The sequence below is a fragment of the Chiloscyllium plagiosum genome, unplaced genomic scaffold (assembly GCF_037043375.1).
Source record: "Chiloscyllium plagiosum isolate Xiang-an unplaced genomic scaffold, Cpla_swu_hap1 HiC_scaffold_17, whole genome shotgun sequence".
Taxonomy (NCBI): Eukaryota; Metazoa; Chordata; class Chondrichthyes; order Orectolobiformes; family Hemiscylliidae; genus Chiloscyllium; species Chiloscyllium plagiosum.
In genome coordinates, this window is record NW_028270155.1 from 74,891,280 (window position 1) to 74,912,888 (window position 21,609).

Sequence of the window (21,609 nt, forward strand, 5' to 3'; positions counted from 1 at the left end):
TCGTATAGACTGTGTTCAGGTCTCTGCAGTGAGTCCTCAACCCCATTCCCCAGCCTGGGATTCTGGGGTGAGAGTGCTCAGGCAGACAGTAGACAGCCCAGATCCCCTGCTAGGCCCTTCACCAGACAGCTGCCCCGTGTCATGTCAGCATTGCTGCCACTGTTTGTACCAGCTGAATGCCACAGGGCAATGCCAGGAAGAGCTACATCTGCCTCATTATTGACCAGCAGGACCCAGGGCTTTCTCATTGCCTGTTACTAGGAATGATGGGAATGTTGGGTGCTAGTGACACACTTGCTGTTGATTACCCTGTCATGTCTTCCTTCTATTTGATTGAAACCGCTACATCACCACACGGGTATGTCTATGAAAACATTCAAAAATCACATTCACTAGGGCATTCCGTTTTATATAATGCTGAAATCAGGTTCACTTTCCCCAGGCTTTTGGAACGAGGCTTCTGCCTCCATGTCAAATCTGTATAGTAGAATCCCAGGGAGTATGGAAGCAGGCCATTTGGCCCATCAAGTCCACACCAACCCTCCAAACAGCATCCCACCCAGACCCTATCCCTGTAATCCTGCAACCCATGGCTAACCCACCTAACCTGCACATCCCTGGATACTATCGGCAATGTAGCATAGCCGAAGCACCGAACACCGGGCAGTCGCTCGAGAGTGGAATCGAACCCAGGTCCCTGGTACTGTAAGTCAGCAGTACTGATCACTGAGCCCACCATGCCACTCTACGTGTGAGTGCTCATGGATGCAATATATTGCCCACCCATTGTCTACCACTAAAGACAAAGCAGGATTGGCAAACTACCTCAAACAATCCTTGCCCAGCCCTGGTGGAGGTGGCAAATTCAAGGTACCAGGAGCGGTCATATGGGAAAATTAATCTTTTGTTATTCATCTCTCCCACCAACATTTTCTGTGGATCTTCCTCCACCAGCAGCTCAGAGTAGAATTCGGATTTTATTTACTTTCTTCTGGCTGTCCTTTAATTTTAGTTCCCTCACAATCTCTGCATGACTCTTCATCTCCCTTCATGATTCTGTCTCTCTCAGTCTTTGCCTTCGTTTTTTTTCTGGTTTCTCACCTTTTCTTTCCTTTTATCCACTTCCTCTCCCAATTTTTCCCTTTTTCTTGAACTTAACCAATAAAAAGGGAAGAGAAGTCATCTCTCTTATCTATCTTTCTTTTCAGCACTTCCTCTTCATTCTTCTTTCTTTCTCCCCTTCATTTTTCTGCTCCATCTCTTCCTTTGTCATCTCTTGGGTCTTCCTTTTTAATGGCTCTTTCTGTCGTGCTGCGTATACTTGCTCGCTCCCTTTCCCAATCCCATTTGTGATTGATGCTATGACTTAAAGAGGGACATTTTGTCCTTTTTTGAAAAAAAGCAACGTTTTAAGACAGAGGTAGAGAGATGTGAACTGAAGACTTGTAATGTAAACACCTTGTGAGGGCTTGGGTTTTTTTTTAGAAGGTTGAACAATAGAAGCAGCCTGAATGGGTGGAGTTAAGCTGTTACAGAATCAGGGTTTTTAGTTTCTCAATGGTAGCAGTTGTTGCTGGGTCTGTTGCTGTAGTACATCTCTCTCTCTGCTACGCTCTCTCAGAGTTCTCTTGATGCTATTTCCACCTGGGCTAATGGAGCCGCACACGAGACAATCTGTGTTCGGAATTTGCCAAGGGTATGTTTATGGGATGTTTATGTGTTGGAAAAGTTAGTTAGTTTGGCAGCTAACTAATCTATTATTGTGTTAAATTTTTCCAGTCGAGTGATAGCTAAGCCAATTCTTTCCTTTGTTGTATTTTAACCAGAGTGTATGAAAACAATGTGCTTTGCTTCAAATCTGGTAGGCTGACCAATCGAATTGCATCAGGAACACAGCATCTTATACTTACCCTTAAGGAAAGGTTAGGGTCTAAACACTCTTCATGTATTTTAAGAGGGTCTGGTCTGGTCCATTGCATGTTCTTGTTTCTCTCTGCATTTTCTACTACCCTTTCCCCTCCCTTAGCTTCTGGTCGCTGTTCTTCTCCTTGCTCCTTTTCCTGCTTCTCCATAAAGTAACCTCCCTGGAAGACCCAGTAACCTTTCTGTGTGAGGGAAATCTTTTCAGGCCAAGGAAACTGGGGAGTCAAGAGACTGTCTTGAGAGTATCATGAGGCACGTTGTCCAGGCAATGGTTTGAGACCGCAAGGGGTACCGGTCTGGCAGTTCAATCAACTCCTTATTAACCTCACTGCGGTGTGAGATTAACTTCCCTTTGCGATAAAATCTCCACAGTATGGAAACAGACCATTAGGCCCAACAAGTCCACACCAACCCCCTGAAGAGTGACTCACTTCCCCTACCCTATTACTCTACATTTACCCCTGACTAATGCACCTAACCTATACATCCCTGAACACTATGGGCAATTTAGCATGGCCAATTCACCTAACATGCACATCTTTGGACTGTGGGAGTAAACCCACACAGACACAGGGAGAATGTGCAAACTCCACACAGACAGTTGCCCGAGGCTGGAATTGAACCCAGGTCCCTGGTGCTGTGAGGCTGCAGTGCTAACCTCCAGGTGCTCCGGTTTCCTCCCACAATCCAAAGATGTGCAGGGTAGGGTGGACTGGCCATGCTAAGTTGCCCATAGTGTTCAGGAATGTGTAGGTTAGGTTAGTCAGGGATAAACGTAGAGTAATAGAATAGGGAAATGGGTGTGGGTGGGATGCTGTTTGGAGTGTTGGTGAGGTCTTGTTGGGTCAAATGGCCTGTTTCCACATCGTAGGGATTCTACGAAAAACACTAGGGAATGTGCAAACTCCACACAGACAGTCATCCATGAGCTGAGATTGAACCTGGGTCCCTAGCGCTGGGAGGTAGCAGTGCTAACCACTGAGCCACCATGGCAGAGGTGGGAAGCTGTTGAGAATGTTGACGTGTATCCACCATCAGCTTTTGTGGTTAGACATTGCACACCCCTCCTTGGCAAGTCATATTACAGCTGTACAAATCTGAAGTTAGGTCGTATTTGGAATGTAGCGGGCAGTTCGGGTCGTCATGAGAAAGGTTGGATAAACTCGGATTGTTTTCACTGGAAAGATGGAGGCTGAGGCACGACCTGATAGAGGCTTACAAAATTATGAGAGGCATTGATAGGGTGGACAGTCAGAGGCTTTTTCCCCAGGATGGGAAGGTCAACTATAGGAGGACACTGGTTGAAGGTGAGAGGGGGAGAGGTGTGGGGAAAATCTTTCACTCAGAGGGTGACGGATCGATGGACGCACTGCCAGTGGAGATGGTGGATGTGGGCACATTAGCAATGTTTAAGGCATATCTTGATAGACACGTGAACGGGAGGCGAACAGATAATAGAAATTGTATGTGGGATTAGAATTGGCACAGGTCTGGTGGGCCGAAAGGCCTGTTCCTGTGCTGTACTGAATTGTATATAAATGCCTTCTGCTCAGAATACCTTAGCATGGAATATGAGAAGGTATTTTTTACCACCCTAGCTCCAGTAAGAACTCTTCATTGCTCACTTGTTGGGGTTTGTCATCTTGGGGTTCCAGCCACCTTCCTTCCAGATTCTCTCCTTCCCCAAGAAATACAAGAAGCAGCGTACATAGAAACTATCGACTCCTCTCCCCTTCTCTGAAGAATGGTCTTGGTCGTTTCTCGAGGTAATCACTGTGGTCTTCTGTTTCTGACTGCGCCATGGGTCAGCTAGACCCGCCAGTAAACAAGCCCCACCTCAAAAAGGGAGCCCGTTCATGTTGATAGAAGTTTCTTGATCATTCGCAGGCACATGCACAACCTGTCCGGGACGTCTTCTTCCACAGAATCTAGCTTTTTGAAAACAAACCCCAAATGGAGCGGGACGATTCAGCTTTTCCATTCTCAGGAAATGTGCATTATGAAAAGACTGGTGTTGAAGGTGAGGTCATCATTTTGAACCACGTGGTGTGGGTTAACCCAGAGGCCTGTTCAGCAGCAGTGAAGCAGTTGACGCTACCTCGATGGAAGTTTTTAAGGCAGGGATAGGAACAGTAAAGGGTTCAAGGGTTCTGGTGAGCAGGCAGGTGAGTGGAACTGAGTACCATAAAAGATTAGCCCTGAGCTTATTGAGTGGCGGACCAAGCCTGGATGGCCTCTTCCTGCTCCTAGTTCTTATGTTAAAGATTGTGACCCAATGAAGGGGCACAGATATGTGTCAACTTGCTGTGTGACTGTGAGGGGACAACGGGTTCGAGCATGTGGCAATTCTAGATGACATACCTACTTTCAAAATCACCTCACAGAGTCCCTTGGTGTGGAAGCAGGCCATTCAGCCCATCGAGCTCACACTGACCCTCCAAAGTGCATCCCACCCACCCCCACCCAATAATCCTGCATTTCCCACAGCTAATTTACTTAACCTACACATCCCTGGACACTACGGGGCAATTTAGCATGGTCAATCCACCATAACCTGCACACCTTTGGACTGAGGGAGGAAACCAGAGCATCTGAAGGAAACCCATGCAGACACGGGGAGAAAGATTGAGGTCAAGATGAATTACAAAACAGGGTTGGATTTCAACAATGAACGCCAATCAATGCTGCAGTGGGGAGAGGTCTGCTCTCTGGACCTACTCCCCAGCTCAGCATACAATGCCCCAGTATCACTAGCTAACACTCAATATCACTGTTAGATTTGGGGACCATGTTCGTCCGGGCTCCAGTGCAGTTCCGAGACAGCTGGAAGGTCATGATGCAACCCCATTCCCCATCCCATTTGAAAAGTGACCCAGAACAGAAGGGAATGTTTTCTACGTCTAACGTGGTAAAACTGAAACACAGCGTAGTTCACCCTCCAGCCTCATATCACCCCTCCACCCACCCCTCGCCATATTTCTCATACCTCCATAAACTCTGCGCTGGACCGCACGCACTGTCGGAAACATAAGAGGAAGTTCTCTTCTGTTGGGAGTATCTGGGCCAGCTGCAAGAGAATAGTGTTGTTACTTCCCTCTGGTCTCTCCTTCCCACAGACCTCCCCCAGCCGCCCAACCTCCCTCTCCCACCGCAGACATAGGAACCAGTGCCCCGGTCTCCCAGTGACCGTGGCTACCAACGTCACACTATGGCTGGTCTCGCGTCATGCCCAAGAATGGCTGAAGTGCCCATGGCTGAGAATCACTCAGTCCAACTTGGTTGTGGCTTCGCCAATGGGATAACGTGGATGTAAGTCAAGATTAGAGTGGTGCTGGAAAAGCACAGCAGGTCAGGCAGCATCCGAGGAGCAGGAAAATTGACGTTTCGGGTAAACACCCTTCATCAGGAACTTGGATATGAACCTATGTCACTGCTGTGAGGTAGAGCTCAATTATAAGGCCCAACAATGCCCCCTGTAGGATGCTGTTTTTTTATATTGAAAAACTCAAAATTTTTTTCTCTCCATTTTCTCCTGAAAATTTTTACTAGGGATTCAAGCCTCATAGGCAGGGGCTCTTTGACTGTGGGGGGAGTCACTGTTATACCCAATTCCACCTCTCGACAATATTTCACAGCTTCCAGCTGAGCTCGGCTGACTAATCATTCCCTCCAAAGGCCAATTCCACAGAGTTAGACCATCCATCTCAGTGCAGATTGAAAATAAAGGGTTAGGGCCTTCTTAATGAACCATCGCGGCAACAAAAAGGTAGAAATCTTTCCACTCATATTGCCACTCGCTTTGAGCAGAGCGGAGGTGGATGTTAAGAACACAGCCGAATCAGTGACCTGGACACACTCACCTCTGCAATCTCAATCCTTCCATCTGCATTCTTGTCGTATTTTTCCATGAATTCTTTCATCTGGATCTCCTGCTTTTGCAAAACAGAACAAACACACTCAGTACATTTCATGGTCGTGGTGAATGGAAATGTTGTCCCAAATGGTTAGCACTGCAGTCTCACAGCCCCAGATCCCCGGTTTGATTGCAGCCTTGGTTGACTGACTGTGTGGAGTTTGCACGTTCTCCCTCTGTCTGCGTGGGTTTCCTCCGGGTGCTCCAGTTTCCTCCCACAGTCCAAAAAATGTGCAGGTTAGGTGAATAGGCTGTGCTAAATTGCCCATGGTGTTAGGTGCATTAATGAGAGGGAAATGGGTCTGGTTGGGTTACTCGTCAGAGGGTCGGTGTGGACTTGTTGGGCTGAAGGGCCTGTTTCCACACTGTAGGGAATCTAATTTAATTTATGCCCTCAAATATAAATGACTGCAGAGATAACTCAGACATTGACTATAGTCTTTCAAAATCCCTCAGATTCTAGAAGGGTCCCCGTGGGTCACAAAACTAGCTGATATAATGCACAGGGAGAAGCTGAACAGGCTGGGGCTGTTTTCCCTGGAGTGTCAGAGGCTGAGGGGCGACCTTATAGAGGTTTATAAAATCATGAGGGGCATGGATAGGGTAAATAGACAAGGTCTTTTCCCTGGGGTGGGGGAGTCCAGAACTAGAGGGCATAGGTTTAGGGTGAGAGGGGAAGGATATAAAAGGGACCTAAGGGGCAACTTTTTCATGCAGAGGGTGGTGCGTGTATGGAATGAGCTGCCAGAGGATGTGGTGGAGGCTGGTACAATTGCAACATTTAAAAAGCATGTGGATGGGTATATGAATAGGAAGGGTTTGGAGGGATATGGGCCGGGTGCTGGCAGGTGGGACTAGATTGGGGTGGGATATCTGGTCGGCATAGATGGGTTGGACGTGGGGTCTCTTTCCATGCTGTAGTCTAAAGGAGGGAGACTGAAAACAGGAAACTGCAGGTCAGTTAGCCAAACATCTGCCGCGGAGGAATTTGTTGAGACCATTACTTAGAGACCCACACAAAATTGTTTTGGGGGGAGGTGAGGTGTTAACTAATGAGGGCATAGCCCTATATTACAGGAGGGAGGTATTGATGGGTTGATAAGTGGTGAATGGAATTCAATCCGGATGAGTGCACTTGGGCCGGAAAGCCAAGGTAAGGGATGAATACACGTTGAATGGGTGGTCCCTGGGAGGCACTGTGCATTATAGGGACCTTGGTGTGCATGCCCACCAGTCCATTAAGGTATCAGGTCAGGTGGAATGTGGTTAAGAAGGCCAATGGCATACTCGCTGTTATTAAGGGGGCTGAGAGATAAATGGGAGGGTGTGGGTCAGGGTGGGGGAAGCTCCCTTCCCCTCCCACCCTCCTATTTATCTCTCAGCCTCCTTCCCCTCCTCCACCACATTCCTGATGCTTATGCTCGAAACGTCGACTCTGCTGCTCCTCGGATGCTGCCTGACCAGCACCACACTCTCTGACTCTGACTCCCCAGCATCTGCAGTGCTCACTCTCCCCTGGCCTTTATTCACCAAGGCTTAAGAGCTGGGAGGTGATGCTGGAACTGTATAAACCGTTGGTTAGGACCAAAGTGAGAGTGTTGTGTGCCGTTCTGTAATTCTGGACGTAATTGCACCGGAGAGGGTGCAGAGGAGATGTACCAGGGTGTTGCCTGGGCTGGAGAATTTCAATTGTCAAGAGAGACTGGACACACTGGGGTTGTTTTCCTCAAAGCAGACGAGATTGAGAGGGGACATAATTGAGATGTATAAACATACAAGAGGCATAGACAGGGCAGCACGGTGGCTCAAAGGTTAGCACTGCTGCTCCACAGTGCCAGAAATCTGGGCTCGATTCCAGCCTCGGGCAACTGCCTGTGTGGAGTTTGCACATCCTGCCAGACCTGTGGTCCTTTAACTGGGAACATTTTCCATCTCGTCTTTGTCTTTCGAGGAATTTCTTCGCAGTTTCCTTTCAGTAATAGGTTAATGTTTTCTGACCTGTGATGTTTAACCCCTTGTTTGAAGTCTAAGCCTGCTCTGAGTCCTGCACTTACTGGTTTCTTGGATACTATATCTCTAGCTGTTTGGTACTTCCTACGAGATTCAATCCCATTGAATACTGGACAGTATCTTGACTTTTTCTTTTATATTCAGAAGAGTGACCAAGGATTTATGGTTATTGTCTATCTTAACTGCGAGCCCATTGTATCGTTTGTAATTTTTTTCTCATGCTCATGTGATTACTATAACCTTTGTTTTCAATAATGGCATACTGTTGTTCCTTCCCAGTAAGTGATCCAGAAGCAGAGTAGGCCTACACTTCCCATCTCCCTGCACCCGAACAGGTACTGCCCCAATCCTGTTGAAGCAATTACTTTGGACAATTGGTGAAGATCATAGTGTGCTGACAATTTCTGAGGAAATCAGGAGTCATAGAATCATACAACATGGAAAAAGACCCTTCGGTCCAACCAATCCATGGGCACAAACTAAACTAGTCCCACTTGTCTACGCTTGGCCCAGATCCCTCCAAACCTGTCCTATTCATGTACTTCTCCAAATAGCTTTGAAACGTTGCAACTGTACTTGCAGTCCTCTGGCAGCTCATTTCGCACAATAACCACTTCCTGTGTAAAAGAAGTTGCCCCTCATGTCCTTTTTAAAATCTGTCTCCATTCACATTATAAACATGAACTCCTTCATTATTCACCCCGTTAATGCCCCTCGTGATTTTATACACCTCTACAAGGCCAGCCCTTAACCCCCTACTCCTCCAGTGAAACAAATCCCAGCCTGTCCAGCCTCTCCTTATAACTGAAATTCTCCATTCCCAGCAACATCCTGGTAAATCTTTTCTGAACCCTCTCCAGTTTAGTAATACCCTTCCTATAACAGGGCGGCCAGACTGCACACAGTGCTCCAGAAGAGGCCTCACCAACGTCCTGTACAACCTCAACATGATGCAACAACTCCTATCCTCAAAGGTCTGAGCAATTAAAGCTCTTAACCACCCTACCTACCTATGACACAAATTTCAAAGAACTAGGTACATGTACCCCTAGATCTCCCTGTTCGACAGCGACCCACGATTAATTGTATCAACCCTGCTCTTGTTTGTTTTATCAAAATGCAATACCTTGCATTTATCCAAATGAAACTCCATCTGCCACTCCTCAGCCCATTGACCCAATTGATCAAGATCTCTTTGTAATCTTAGATACCTTCTTCAGTGTCCACTGTCCCACCAGTTTTGGTGCCATCCGCAAACTTACTCCCATATTCCCATCCAAACCACTTACTTAAATGACAAACAGACGTGAGTTGCTTGATTTTATCTGAAGTTTATTTTGTGTGGTTGACACTGCAGCGCCATTTGATCAGCCAGACATGTTAGCTGCTATATTTGCTGAAAGTTTTCACACATGACTCTCTATCCCAAGGAATCTTCAATGATCTGTGATGAGTCTTCGGTGATGGAAAATTTCTTGCAGCTTGGTTTTCTGGAGTCTACCGTGATTCCGGTAGCTACGATTTTGTGACCACAAAATTGTATGCTTGGCTCATACACCTCATTCAGTGCGACCCCAGTGTTTTTGTTTTTGCAGCTGATTACCTATTATTTACTTATCTATGCTGCTTAACTCTGTGATCTGCCTGTATTCCTCGCAAGACAAAGCTTTTCACCATGCCTCAGTACATGTGACAATAAATTCAATTCAATTCATTCGGGAGCACTATCATGACTTTCTAACTTCAGTTAAGTTCTTCAAATGACTCATTTCTTACTGTGCCATCCATGAGACTAATCACTCCATCAATGCCTTCCAATGTTGGCAGTGTTTTTGAAAGACTTCCGGAGCAGATGTTATTCTAAAAGGTAACCTAGGAGAAAGTGAGGACTGCAGATACTGGAGACTAGAGTTGAAAAATGTGGTGCTGGAAAAACACAGCAGGCCAGGCAGCATCCGAGGAGCAGGAGAATCGACGTTTCAGGCATAAGCCCTTCTTCAGGAGAATTTGATTTCCTGAAGAAGGGCTTATGCCCGAAACGTCGATTCTCCTGCTCCTCAGATGCTGCCTGGCATAAAAGGTAACCTACCCAAGCAGTAGCAGCCAAAATGAAGTTTAACAAATGACGCCACCTTTCTGGAATATTCTTCCAGAGATCATTGCCAGAATTCACCCTATTTGGTAAAGAAGGTGACTCTTAGCTGGACATATACAATCGCAGTCAGAGAGTTCATACAGCACGGAAACAGACCCTTCAGTCCAACCAGCCCATGCCGACCATAATCCCAAACAAAACCAGTGCCACCTGCCTGCACTTGGCCCATATCCCTCCAACCATTTGTTATTCACCTACTTATCTACATATATTTTAAATGTTGTAACTGTACCCGCATCCACCACTTCCTCTGCAAGTTCATTCCACATGTGATCTGTGTAAAAAAAGTTGCCCCTCATGTCTTTTTCAAATCACCTCTCACCTTAAAAATATGCTCTCTGGTCTTGAAATCCCCCAGCCTAGGGAAAAGACACTTGCCATTCTCTTTATCTATACCTTTCGTTATTTTATAAACTTCTCTAAGGTCACCTCTCAACCTCCTACAATCTAATGAGAAAAGTCCCAACGTATCCAACCTCTCCTTAGAACTCGAGCCCTTCATTCCTGACAACATCCCGGTAACCCTCTTCCTATACACAGTGCTGTAGAAGAGGCCTCACCAACGTCCTGTACCACCTCAACATACAACTTGTTAAACTTCCACCCACTGAAGCCATTGGGGAAATCTGATACTCCGTATTTAACTGAATTTGATTTCCACCAATTCTTCTTGAACAATTAGGTTTTGGAGCTGTAACCATGCCTGAACACTATCCCGTTGGTAATAATAACCAATGAAATTACTGGTAACAGTAACCAATGAAATTACTAGTTGGCTGAGCGTGCAATCTATTTCTTCTCAAACTTTATCTCAGACTTGCCCAGCGTTTGGCAAGCAGATGGTTTCCCACTATCCCTCTGGGGAATGTAGCTCTCTGTTCTTACTACCCTGAACCCGCCAATAATTCTGGAAATTCCCTTCCAAATCGACTTCCTTGGTCACCTACCTTGGAGATTAATTTCAGTCTTAACCATGCGGTCCTGCTGAATAAAACGAATTCTTGTTTCTGAATGACAGAAACAAATTCCGTGTTCTGGTCTTCCTGAGCTTGGACTTTTAACTTCAAAGACGCTATTTCAGATCACTGCAATTTTACGGAGGATGGTTGCAATTTAATGGGTTTCTTTTAAGCAGATACTCAGCTCTGGCCCCACTAGCAACTTTAAACTTCCTATGTGCTTTGTATACTTCCAGCTTGACACCCAGTACTGATTCTCAGAATCGTCGGGTTTCTCCCCCAGAAAGGTTTTTGTTTCTGGTCTTGGAGTGCTTTTACCTCTTGGATCAGCTTTGGGTTTTATACAGTCCCCTCCTGCTTCAATAAAGTTCCAATGAAAACTTCTTTAACATATTCGCTGCAAGACTTGCATACTGCCTGAACACTCCTGCCAAATGCCTGCATCGGTGATTCCAAACATCTTTACAGAGATAAGATCTGGATGTCTTCTTGTCTTTTGGCTTTTTAAAAAAACATTTTTCTATTTTTTACAAAAATTCTAGTTTTGTAACCAAGATGGTGCCGGAGAACAGCAACTGTGTACACTTTTCACCAAACTCATAGGCGAAAGTGAGGAATGCAGATGCTGGAGATTAGAGTCAAGATTAGAGTGGGGTGCTGGAAAAGCACAGCAGATCAGGCAGCATCTGAGGAGCAGGAAAATAGACGTTTCGGGCAGGAGCCCTTCATCATGTATTCCTATACATGAGTACACAACATGACAATCAAATCAAATTCCAATTTAGTTCTATTTGGACAATTGTGGCACTGTACTCCACGGCAGGGCAGTCATCCCATCACCACTAATTCTTCAAAATGGCGGCTTTTCTCCATTTTGGCCTCCTGTGTTGTTTGATCACCTTCTTCCTTGCAGCCCCATGCACCAAATCACCTGTCCTGACTTTTCTCTCCGCGAGACTTTATTTGACCTGTGAATGAACAAACAGCTGGGTCTCCCGAGCCTGCCCAGTGACCCCCACTGCTTTCTCTCGCGTTCAATCCTCTTGCGCCTGTCAAAGGCCTAAACCTTTGACGGTTGCAAATCAATTCTGCCTTTGGCCCCTCACACGGTGAAGATCGTTCATGAACGCTTTCCCCAGACCTCTCTTCAATTAGGTCAGAAGTCACATGACACCAGGCTATATTCCAAGAAACCACAAACTTTCGTCGAGCTGCCCCTTTGTTCGGATTTCAGATAAACTGTTGGACTATAACCTGGTGTCAGGTGACTTCTGACTTTGTCCACCCCAGTCCAACAATGGGGCCTCAACATCATCTCTTCAATTAAACTTGACACACTGAGTGAATTGGAATAGGTATTAAATGTCTTTGACACTGCTTCATACGATTCTCATCAATGTAATGCCTAGTTGTACCACTGTAGAGCAAAACTGCCGACAATATTGTCCAGACCTGATCCTTTCCTTGGACTTTTTAAATCTAAGCCTGTTCCGTATCTGATCTTCCATAGCTGCCATTCCTGAGCCGGGTTACGGGCTGCCTGGAATGGTTTTGGGATAAGCCGATTAGCTCCATGTCCTCCGTCTGAGTTCTGGAGCTGCTCCTTTACCTGTGACTGGATTGGTCCCACTCCCTGCTGCTCCAGGTCAGCCCTCACCACAGCACATCCCAACGTTCAGACCAGGCTTGAAAGATTCTCTCTTCTTCTTCATGACCATGAGATTAGCTTCAATTGCTGCTTACTTTGATTTTTTTCCACTGTCTTCGCAGCACCATGTTTTGAGTGAGTTTTTCTTCATCTCTCAAAGTGGGAAGCGTGGTACTTTCTGTGAGAACCTTTGATTTACAGCTTGCTACATGGACACTTTCTCTCAAAGTCAAGGGGCGGCACGGTGGCTCAGTGGTTAGCACTGCTGCCTCACAGCGCCAGGGTCCCTGGTTCGATTCCAGCCCCCAGTATGGAGTTTGCGCGTTCTCCTGTGTTTGTGTGCTCTGGTTTCCTCCCACAGTCCAAAGATATGCAGGTGAGGTGGATTTACCATCCGAGATTCCCAATAGTGTTCAGGGATGTGCAGGCTAGGTGGATTAGCCAGGGCAAATACAGGGTTATGGAGATAGTGTAGTGGGGCATGTCAAGGTGGGATCTCTTTGGAGGGGTAAAGTTGACTGAATGGCTTGCTTCCACACCGCACAGATTCTAAGATTCAATCTTATTTGAGTTCCTGTTCCCTTTCAGTTCGCTCTACAATACTATGAGACACTTACATTGTAATAGCACCCATTGTAGCCACACCAGAATAACCAGTACCTATCCTCCAGAGGCAACGAGACACCCTTATATTTTAAAAAAAACACAAGCTTATGCAAGGAAAATTCACAGGGGATTGTTGTCCATTGGAAGGAGTCCCTGTGAACACGGAAGTAGGTGTGGGCCTCAGTTATACTGTCCAAGGATTGAGTCAGTGTCAGTTGGGAGAAGCCACACGTGGAATTAAGTTATGAAGGAGAGACAGCTCCCCCCTCCCCCGCACCTAATGGGAATGACACTCCAGTCTCCCACAACAGCCCACCATTGTCGTGATAGGTCAAAAACTTAGAAAGGAGCCTCCACATTCCTGCCTTGCTCTGGTCAGCTTTCACCCCGCGTTTAACAAGAATCCAAACAATTCTGCCTGAAACATCGTCAAAGACTCCTCCACCTTCCAAAAGGAGACATCCAAAGAGTGACGACCCTCAGTGAGAAAAACATTTTGCCCAATCTTGGTTTTGAATGAAACCCTTTGTTTTTAACATTTGCCCCTCATTCTTGATTCTCCCTGAAGAAACATGCGCTCCACATCCACCATATCAAAATCCCTCAGAATCCTATTTGTTCCAGTCAGGTGACCTGTTACTGTCCCAGACTCAGGCAGATACAACCCGAGCCTGTGAAACCTTTTCTCTCAAGACTATTGTCTTATTCCAGGTATTACCAAACTAAGTCTTCTCTGAACTGTCTCCCATGCATTCACTTCTTCCCTTAGTGAGCAGTACTGTGCACAATCCTCCAGATGTGACCTCACCAGTACCCTGTCGAACTCTTGGGATAAATGGAAACATCCTGTTAACTGTCCTAATTCCTTCTTGTGATTTTATTTTCACTTTTTGCTGTTCAAGTATATGCTCACCCAGATCGCTCTGCCTCTCAGAGCTGCACAATCTCTTACCATTTAGCTAACGTGCTTCCTTTTTTTACTCTTCCTGCTAAAATGGACAATTTTGTACTTTCCCATATTATATTCCATTTGTTACATCTCTGTGCACTCATTCAACCTATCAATATACTTTAGTAGCCTCTTTATACCCTCCTCACAACCTGCTTTCCTACCTAGCTTTGTGTCATCAGAAAATTTTGGCAGCCACCCCATTTCTGTCCCTTTACCCGAGTCTCATTTATAAAATTTGTAAACAGTCGAGGTCCCATCACCAAATCCTGTGGAACATCCAACTGTTACACTTTACCAACCTGAAAAATCTGTGCCGTCTCTCTCCTCTAGCCAATATGCTATCCGGTACACCATGAGATTTTATTTTCTGCAATTACCTTTGACGTCGTGGTGGCTCAGTGGTTAGCACTGCTGCCTCACAGTGCCAGGGACTCGGGTTCGATTCCAGCCTCGGGCGACTGTCTGTGTGGAGTTTGTACATTCTCCCCGTGTCTGCATGGGTTTCCTCCCACAGTCCAAACATGTGCAGGTTAGGTGAACTGGCCATGCTAAATTGCTCATGGTGTTCAGGGATGTGTAGGTTAGGTGCATTAGTCAGGGGTGGTACAGGGGAATGGGTCTGTGTGGGATACTCTTTGAAGGATCACTGTGGACTTGCTGAGATGAGGGGCCTGTTTCTACACAGTAGGGACTCTATGATTCTGTCAGGATTTTATGATGATCAAATGCATCCTGCAAATCTAAGTGCAGTATATCCACTTGTTTCCCTTTATCTACAGCACGTGTTATCTGCTTTTAAAGAACTGTAAAAGATTGGTCAAACATGGCTTCCCTTTCACAAAACCATGGCAACTCTGCCTAATTCCCTTCAATGTCCTGCCAAAACGTCTTTAATAAAACCTTCTAACATTTAGGCTGCGACAGATTTAGTCTAACATTAAAGTGCGAGCGGAGGTAGGATGAACTCGGAAGACTGCAGATAAGGTAAGGCAGTTTTTATTAAAATTACTTACCGGTAGCGGGCAGCAGTGTTTTTCTCTTTCACAGAAGGAGCGGGTGCAGCGGAGGAAGTGACGGGGACCAGAGGGGTAGCCGGGAAGGTAAGCAGTGAGTATAAATACTCACCCTTCGATGCCAACGGCCATTTTAAGTGCGAGCAGCAGTGGAGAAGGAGCGGGAGCAGCGGAGGAAGTGATGAGGATCGGAGGGGCAGCCGGGAAGGAAAGCAGGGACCATATATATCAGCAAGGCGGCTACACCAGAGACTCTACTACTGTAGTGTCTCCCACCCGCCCTCCTCCTCTAACCTAGTTAATAAGTAGGAAGAGCGGGAATGACGACCAGGGGACTGCCGATAGTATATCTGGGCAGTGGCTGAACCCGAGACACTACACGTGTTGTGTCTCACCCCCCACCCCCTCCTCTAACCAAAAATAGGACTCTGGTTTGTTAAAGATTTTCTATTTCTTTATCGGTGAATGGTTAAAAATTTACTTTTTATGGTTTATCTATTAATTGGTTTTTAGAAAAAGACTATAGCAGAGAGGTATCAGAAAGTATTTTAAATCAAACGTATACAAAGTAATAAAGTAATTAACTAAGCAGAGACGGCTGGGTAGGTGATGTGCTGTAGCTGTATGATGTGGGAGCTGGCTGATCCCATTGTGAACGGCAGTGACCACATCCGCAGCAAGTGCTGGTTGCTGGAAAAACTCCGGCTCAGAGCTGATGATCTGGAATCTGAGCTTCAAACACAGCGGCACATCCGGGAGGGGGAGAGTTACCTGGATGCTTTGTTTCAGGAGGCAGTCACACCTGGGAGATTAGGTAATTCACATTCAGTTAGTGATCAGGGACATCAGAGTGTGACTGTAAGTGAGGCAGGTAGGGGGAACCTGAGTTCAGGAGTGCAGGAGCCTCAGCCCTTGACCTTGTCCAACAGATATGAGATTCTTGCTCCCTGTATGGATGAGGAAAAGGGCTCTGGACAGGATGAGCCAGCTGACCACGGCACCATGGTCCAGAAGGCCATTCAAAAGGGGGAAGCAAAAAGACAAGTAGTTGTTATAGGGGATTCTATAATTAGGGGGCAGATAGTATCCTATGCAGGCCGGATCGGGAGTCTCGCATGTGTTGCCTGCCCGGTACCAGGGTGTGGGACATCTCTGACCGGCTTGAAAGGATATTGGAGCAGGAGGGGGAGGATCCAGTTGTTGTGGTCCACGTTGGGACTAACAACATCGGCAAAGCTAGGGTGGAGGACCTGTTTGGGGATTATCGAGCACTAGGAAGGAAATTGAAGTACAGGTCCTCAAGGGTCATAATCTCCGGATTACTGCCCGAGCCACCTGCCAATTGGCATAGGGATAAGAAAATTAGGGAAGTAAACACGTGGCTAAGGAATTAGTGTGGGAAAGAGGGATTCCATTTCATGGGGCATTGGCATCAGTTTTGGAACCGGGGGGATCTATACCGTTGGGACAGTCTCCACCTGAACCGATCTGGTACCAATGTTCTAGCAAAGAGGATAAATAGGGTGATCAGTAGGACTTTAAACTTCTGAGTTGGGGGGAAGGAAAAGTGAAAGCGACAGGGAGTATGGAGTTAAATGGAAAGATAAGCAGGAGGATAACGTGTGCAGGCGGATTTAACCTTGAGGCAGATTAGGAATGCAACAAAAAGGAAGGATATCTTAGGACATCTTATGACTTCCAATATCTCTAATGATAAGAAAGTTAGCATTAAGGCACTTTACCTGAATGCTCGTAGCATTCGTAACAAAGTAGATGAACTAACGGCACAGATCATCGTGAATGATTATGATGTGGTAGGCATCACAGAGACGTGGTTGCAGGGGGTTCAGGACTGGCAGTTAAACATCCAAGGATTTACAATTTATCGAAAAGACAGGGAGGTGGGCAGAGGGGGCGGGGTGGCCTTGTTAGTTAAGAACAAAATTAAATCTATGGCACTGAATGACATAGGGTCAGATGATGTGGAGTCTGTGTGGGTGGAATCGAGGAACCACAAACGCAAAAAAACTAAAATGGGAGTTATGTACAGACCTCCTAACAGTGGTCAGGACCAGGGGCGCAACATGTAGCGGGAAATAGAGAAGGCATGTCAGAAAGGCAAGGTCACGGTGATCATGGGAGACTTCAATATGCAGGTGGACTGGGTAAATAATGTTGCCAGTGGATCCAAAGAAAAGGAATTCTTGGAATGCTTACAGGATGGCTTTTTGGAACAGCTTGTCATGGAGCCCACAAGGGAGCAGGCTATTTTGGACCTAGTGCTATGTAATGAGTCAGATTTTATAAAAGATCTTAAAGTAAGGGAACACTTAGGAAGCATCGAGGAGAAAGTGAGGTCTGCAGATGCTGGAGATCAAAGTTGAAACTTTATTGCTGGAACAGCACAGCAGGTCAGGCAGCATCCAGGGAACAGGATGCTGCCTGTTCCCTGGATGCTGCCTGACCTGCTGTGCTGTTCCAGCAATAAAGTTTCAACACTTAGGAAGCAGCGATCATAATATGGTAGAGTTCAGTCTGCAGTTTGAAAGAGAGAAGGCAAAATTGGATGTAATGGTGTTACAGTTAAATAAAGGTAATTATGAGGGCATGAGAGAGGAACTGATGAAAATCGACTGGAAGCAGAGCCTAGCGGGGAAGACAGTAGAGCAAAAATGGCAGGAGTTTGTGGGTAAAATTGAGGACACTGAACAGAGGTTCATCCCCAAGAAAAGAAAGATTATCTGGGGAGGGATTAGACAACCATGGCTGACAAAGGAAGTCAGGAAATGTATCAAAGAAAAAGAGAAATCCTATAAAGTGGCCAAGAGCACTGGGAAATCAGAAGATTGGGAAGGCTACAAAAGAGGATAACAAAGAGAGAAATAAGGAAGGAGAGGATCAAATATGAAGGTAGGCTAGCCAGTAATATTAGAAATGATAGTAAAAGTTTCTTTCAATACATAAGAAACAAATGACAGGCAAAAGTAGACAGTGGGCCACTTCAAACTGATGCTGGAAGGCTAGTGATAGGAGATAAGGAAATAGCTGGAGAACTTAATAAGTACTTTGTGTCAGTCTTCGCAGTGGAAGACATGAGTAATATCCCAACAATTAAACGGAGTCAGGGGGCTGAGTTGAGTATGGTTGCCATTACAAAAGAGATAGTGCTAGAAAAGCTAAAAGGTGTTAAAATTGACAAATATCCTGGCCCCAATGGTCTACATCCTAGAGTTCTGAGGGAGGTGGCTGAGGAAATAGCGGAAACTTTGGTTGAGATCTTACAAAAGTCACAGGAGTCAGGGAAAGTCCTGGATGATTGGAAGATTGCTGTTGTAACCCCATTGTTCAAGAAAGGATCAAGACAAAAGATGGAAAATTATAGGCCAATTAGCCTAACCTCGGTTGTTGGTAAAATTCTAGAATCCATCATTAAGGATGAGGTTTCTAAATTCTTGGAAGAGCAGGGTCGGATTAGAACAAGTCAGCATGGATTTAGTAAGAGGAGGTCGTGCCTGACAAACCTGTTAGAATTCTTTGAAGAGGTGACAAGTAGGTTAGACCAGGGAAACCCAGTGGATGTGGTCTATCTAGACTTCCAAAGGCCTTTGATAAGGAGCCACATGGGAGGCTGCTGAGTAAGGTGAGGGCCCATGGTGTTCGAGGTGAGCTACTGGTATGGCTGTCTGACAGGAGGCAGAGAGTTGGGATAAAAGGTTCTTTTTCGGAATGGCAGCCGGTGACAAGTGGTGTCCCACAGGGGTCAGTGTTGGGGGTGCAGCTGTTCACGTTATATATTAATGATCTGGATGAAGGGACTGGGGGCATTCTAGCGAAGTTTGCCGATGATACGAAGTTAGGTGGACAGGCAGGTAGTACTGAGGAAGTGGGGAGGCTGCAGAAGGATCTAGACAGTTTGGGAGAGTGGTCCAGGAAATGGCTGATGGAATTCAATGTGAGCAAATGCAAGGTCTTGCACTTTGGAAAAAAAAATACAAGCATGGACTACTTTCTAAACGGTGAGAAAATTCATAAAGCCAAAGTACAAAGGGATCTGGGAGTGCTAGTCGAGGATTCTCTAAAGGTAAACATGCAGGTTGAGTCCGTGATTAAGAAAGCGAATGCAATGTCATTTATCTCAAGAGGGTTGGAATATAAAAGCAGCGATGTGCTACTGAGACTTTATAAAGCTCTGGTTAGGCCCCATTTGGAGTACTGTGTCCAGTTTTGGTCCCCACACCTCAGGAAGGACATACTGGCACTGGAGCGTGTCCAGCGGAGATTCACACGGATGATCCCTGGAATGGTAGGTCTAACATAGGAGGAACGGCTGAGGACCCTGGGATTGTATTCATTGGAGTTTAGAAGGTTAAGGGGAGATCTAATAGAAACTTACAAGATAATACATGGCTTGGAAAGGGTGGCCGCTAAGAAATTGTTTCCGATAGGCGAGGAGACTAGGACCCGTGGGCACAGCCTTAGAATTAGAGGGGGTCAATTCAGGACAGAAATGCGGAGACATTTCTTCAGCCAGAGAGTGGTGGGCCTGTGGTATTCATTGCCGCAGAGTGCAGTGGAGGCCAGGACGCTAAATGTCTTCAAGGCAGAAATTGATAAATTCTTGATGTCACAAGGAATTAAGGGCTACAGGGAGAATGCGGGTAAGTGGAGTTGAAATGCCCATCAGCCATGATTGAATGGCGGAGTGAACTCGATGGGCCGAATGGCCTTACTTCCACTCCTATGTCTTATGGTCTTATGGTCTTATGTTAAGCGAACTAGCTTGCAGTTTCCTACCGTCTGTCTCCCTTGGTTTTTTTAAAATCAAAGAGTTAGATTCACTATCTCCCAATCTAATTGCAACATCCCCAATGTCAAGGGAGTTTTAGATAATGAAAATCAATCATCTTCAGGTCAATTCTGATCAAGAGTCAACTAAACTTGAAACATTAGCTTGCTGTGTTTCCACAGATGCTGCTTGAACCAGTGTGATTGCCAGCATTTGTTGTTTTCAGCACAGATTCCAACATCTGCAGGATTTTGCTCCTGCATCAACAATCTCACTAGCCCTTAGAGTCATAGAGTCCTAGAGATGTACAGCACGGAAACAGACCCTTCGGTCCAACCCGTCCACGCCGACCAGCTATCCCGACCCAATCTAGTCCCGCCTGTCAGCACCTGGCCCATATCCCTCCAAACCCTTCCTATTCATATACCCATCCAAATGCCTCTTAGATGTTGCAATTGTTCCAGCCTCCACCACTTCCTCTGGCAGCTCATTCCATACACGTACCACCCTCTGCGTGAAAAAGTTGCCCCTTAGGCCTCTCTTATATCTTTCCCCTCTCATCCTAAACCTATGCCCTCTACTTCTGGACTCCCCGATCCCAGGGAAAAGACTTTGTCTATTTATCCTATCCATGCCCTCATGATTTTGTAAACCTCTATAAGGTCACCCCTCAGCCTCCGAAGCTCCAGGGAAAACAGCCCCAGCCTGTTCAGCCTCTCCCTATAGCTCAAATCCTCTAACCCTGGCAACATCCTTGTAAATCTTTTCTGAACCCTTTCAAGTTTCACAACATCTTTCCGATAGGAAGGAGACCAGAATTGCACGCCATATCCCAAAGTGGTCTAACCAATGACCTGTACAGCCGCAACATGACCTCCCAACTCCTGTACTCAATACTCTGACCAATAAAGGAAAGCATACCAAACGCTTTCTTCACTATCCTATCTACCTGCGACTCCACTTTCAAGGAGCTATGAACCTGCACTCCAAGGTCCCTTTGTTCAGCAACACTCCCTAGGACCTTACCATTACGTGTATAAGTCCTGCCACGACGTGCTTTCCCAAAATGCAGCAACTCGCATTTATCTGAATTAAACTCCATCTGCCACTTCTCAGCCCATTGGCCCATCTGGTCCAGATCCTGTTGTAATCTGAGGTAACCTTCTTCGCTGTCCACTACACCTCCAATTTTGGTGTCACCCGCAAACTTACTAACTATACCTCTTATGCTCGCATCCAAATCATTTATATAAATGATGGAAAATAGTGGACCCAGCACCAATCCATGTCGCACTCCACTGGTCACAGGCCTCCAGTCTGAAAAACAACCCTCCACCACCACTCTCTGTCTTCTACCTTTGAGCCAGTTCTGTATCCAAATGGCTAGTTCTCCCTGTATTCCATGAGATCTAACGTTGCTCACCAGTCTCCCATGGGGAACCTTGTCGAACGCCTTACTGAAGTCCATATCGATCACGTCTACTGCTCTGCCCGCATCAATCCTCTTTGTTACTTCTTCAAAAACCTCAATCAAGTTTGTGAGACATGATTTCCCACGCACAAAGCCATGTTGATTATCCCTAATCAGTCCTTGGCTCTCCAACTACATGTACATCCTACCCCTCAGGATTCCCTCCAACAACT

General features: G+C 46.1%; 1 protein-coding gene across 2 annotated transcripts in view; it reads right to left on the reverse strand.

Moving 5' to 3' along the window:
* The window catches only part of calb2a (calbindin 2a), a 204,343-nt gene that overhangs the window by 43,859 nt on the left and 138,875 nt on the right, over positions 1 to 21,609 (reverse strand). Inside the window, exons 3-4 of one of the 2 annotated variants that reach the window (XM_043707368.2) lie at positions 5,784 to 5,852; positions 4,910 to 4,990 (exon numbers count right to left, since the gene is read on the reverse strand). In XM_043707368.2, the coding sequence (XP_043563303.2) occupies positions 4,910 to 4,990; positions 5,784 to 5,852 (150 nt within the window). Of the gene's footprint in view, positions 1 to 4,909; positions 4,991 to 5,783; positions 5,856 to 21,609 lie in introns of both variants that reach the window. The other variant, XM_087996099.1, reaches the window with a different exon arrangement.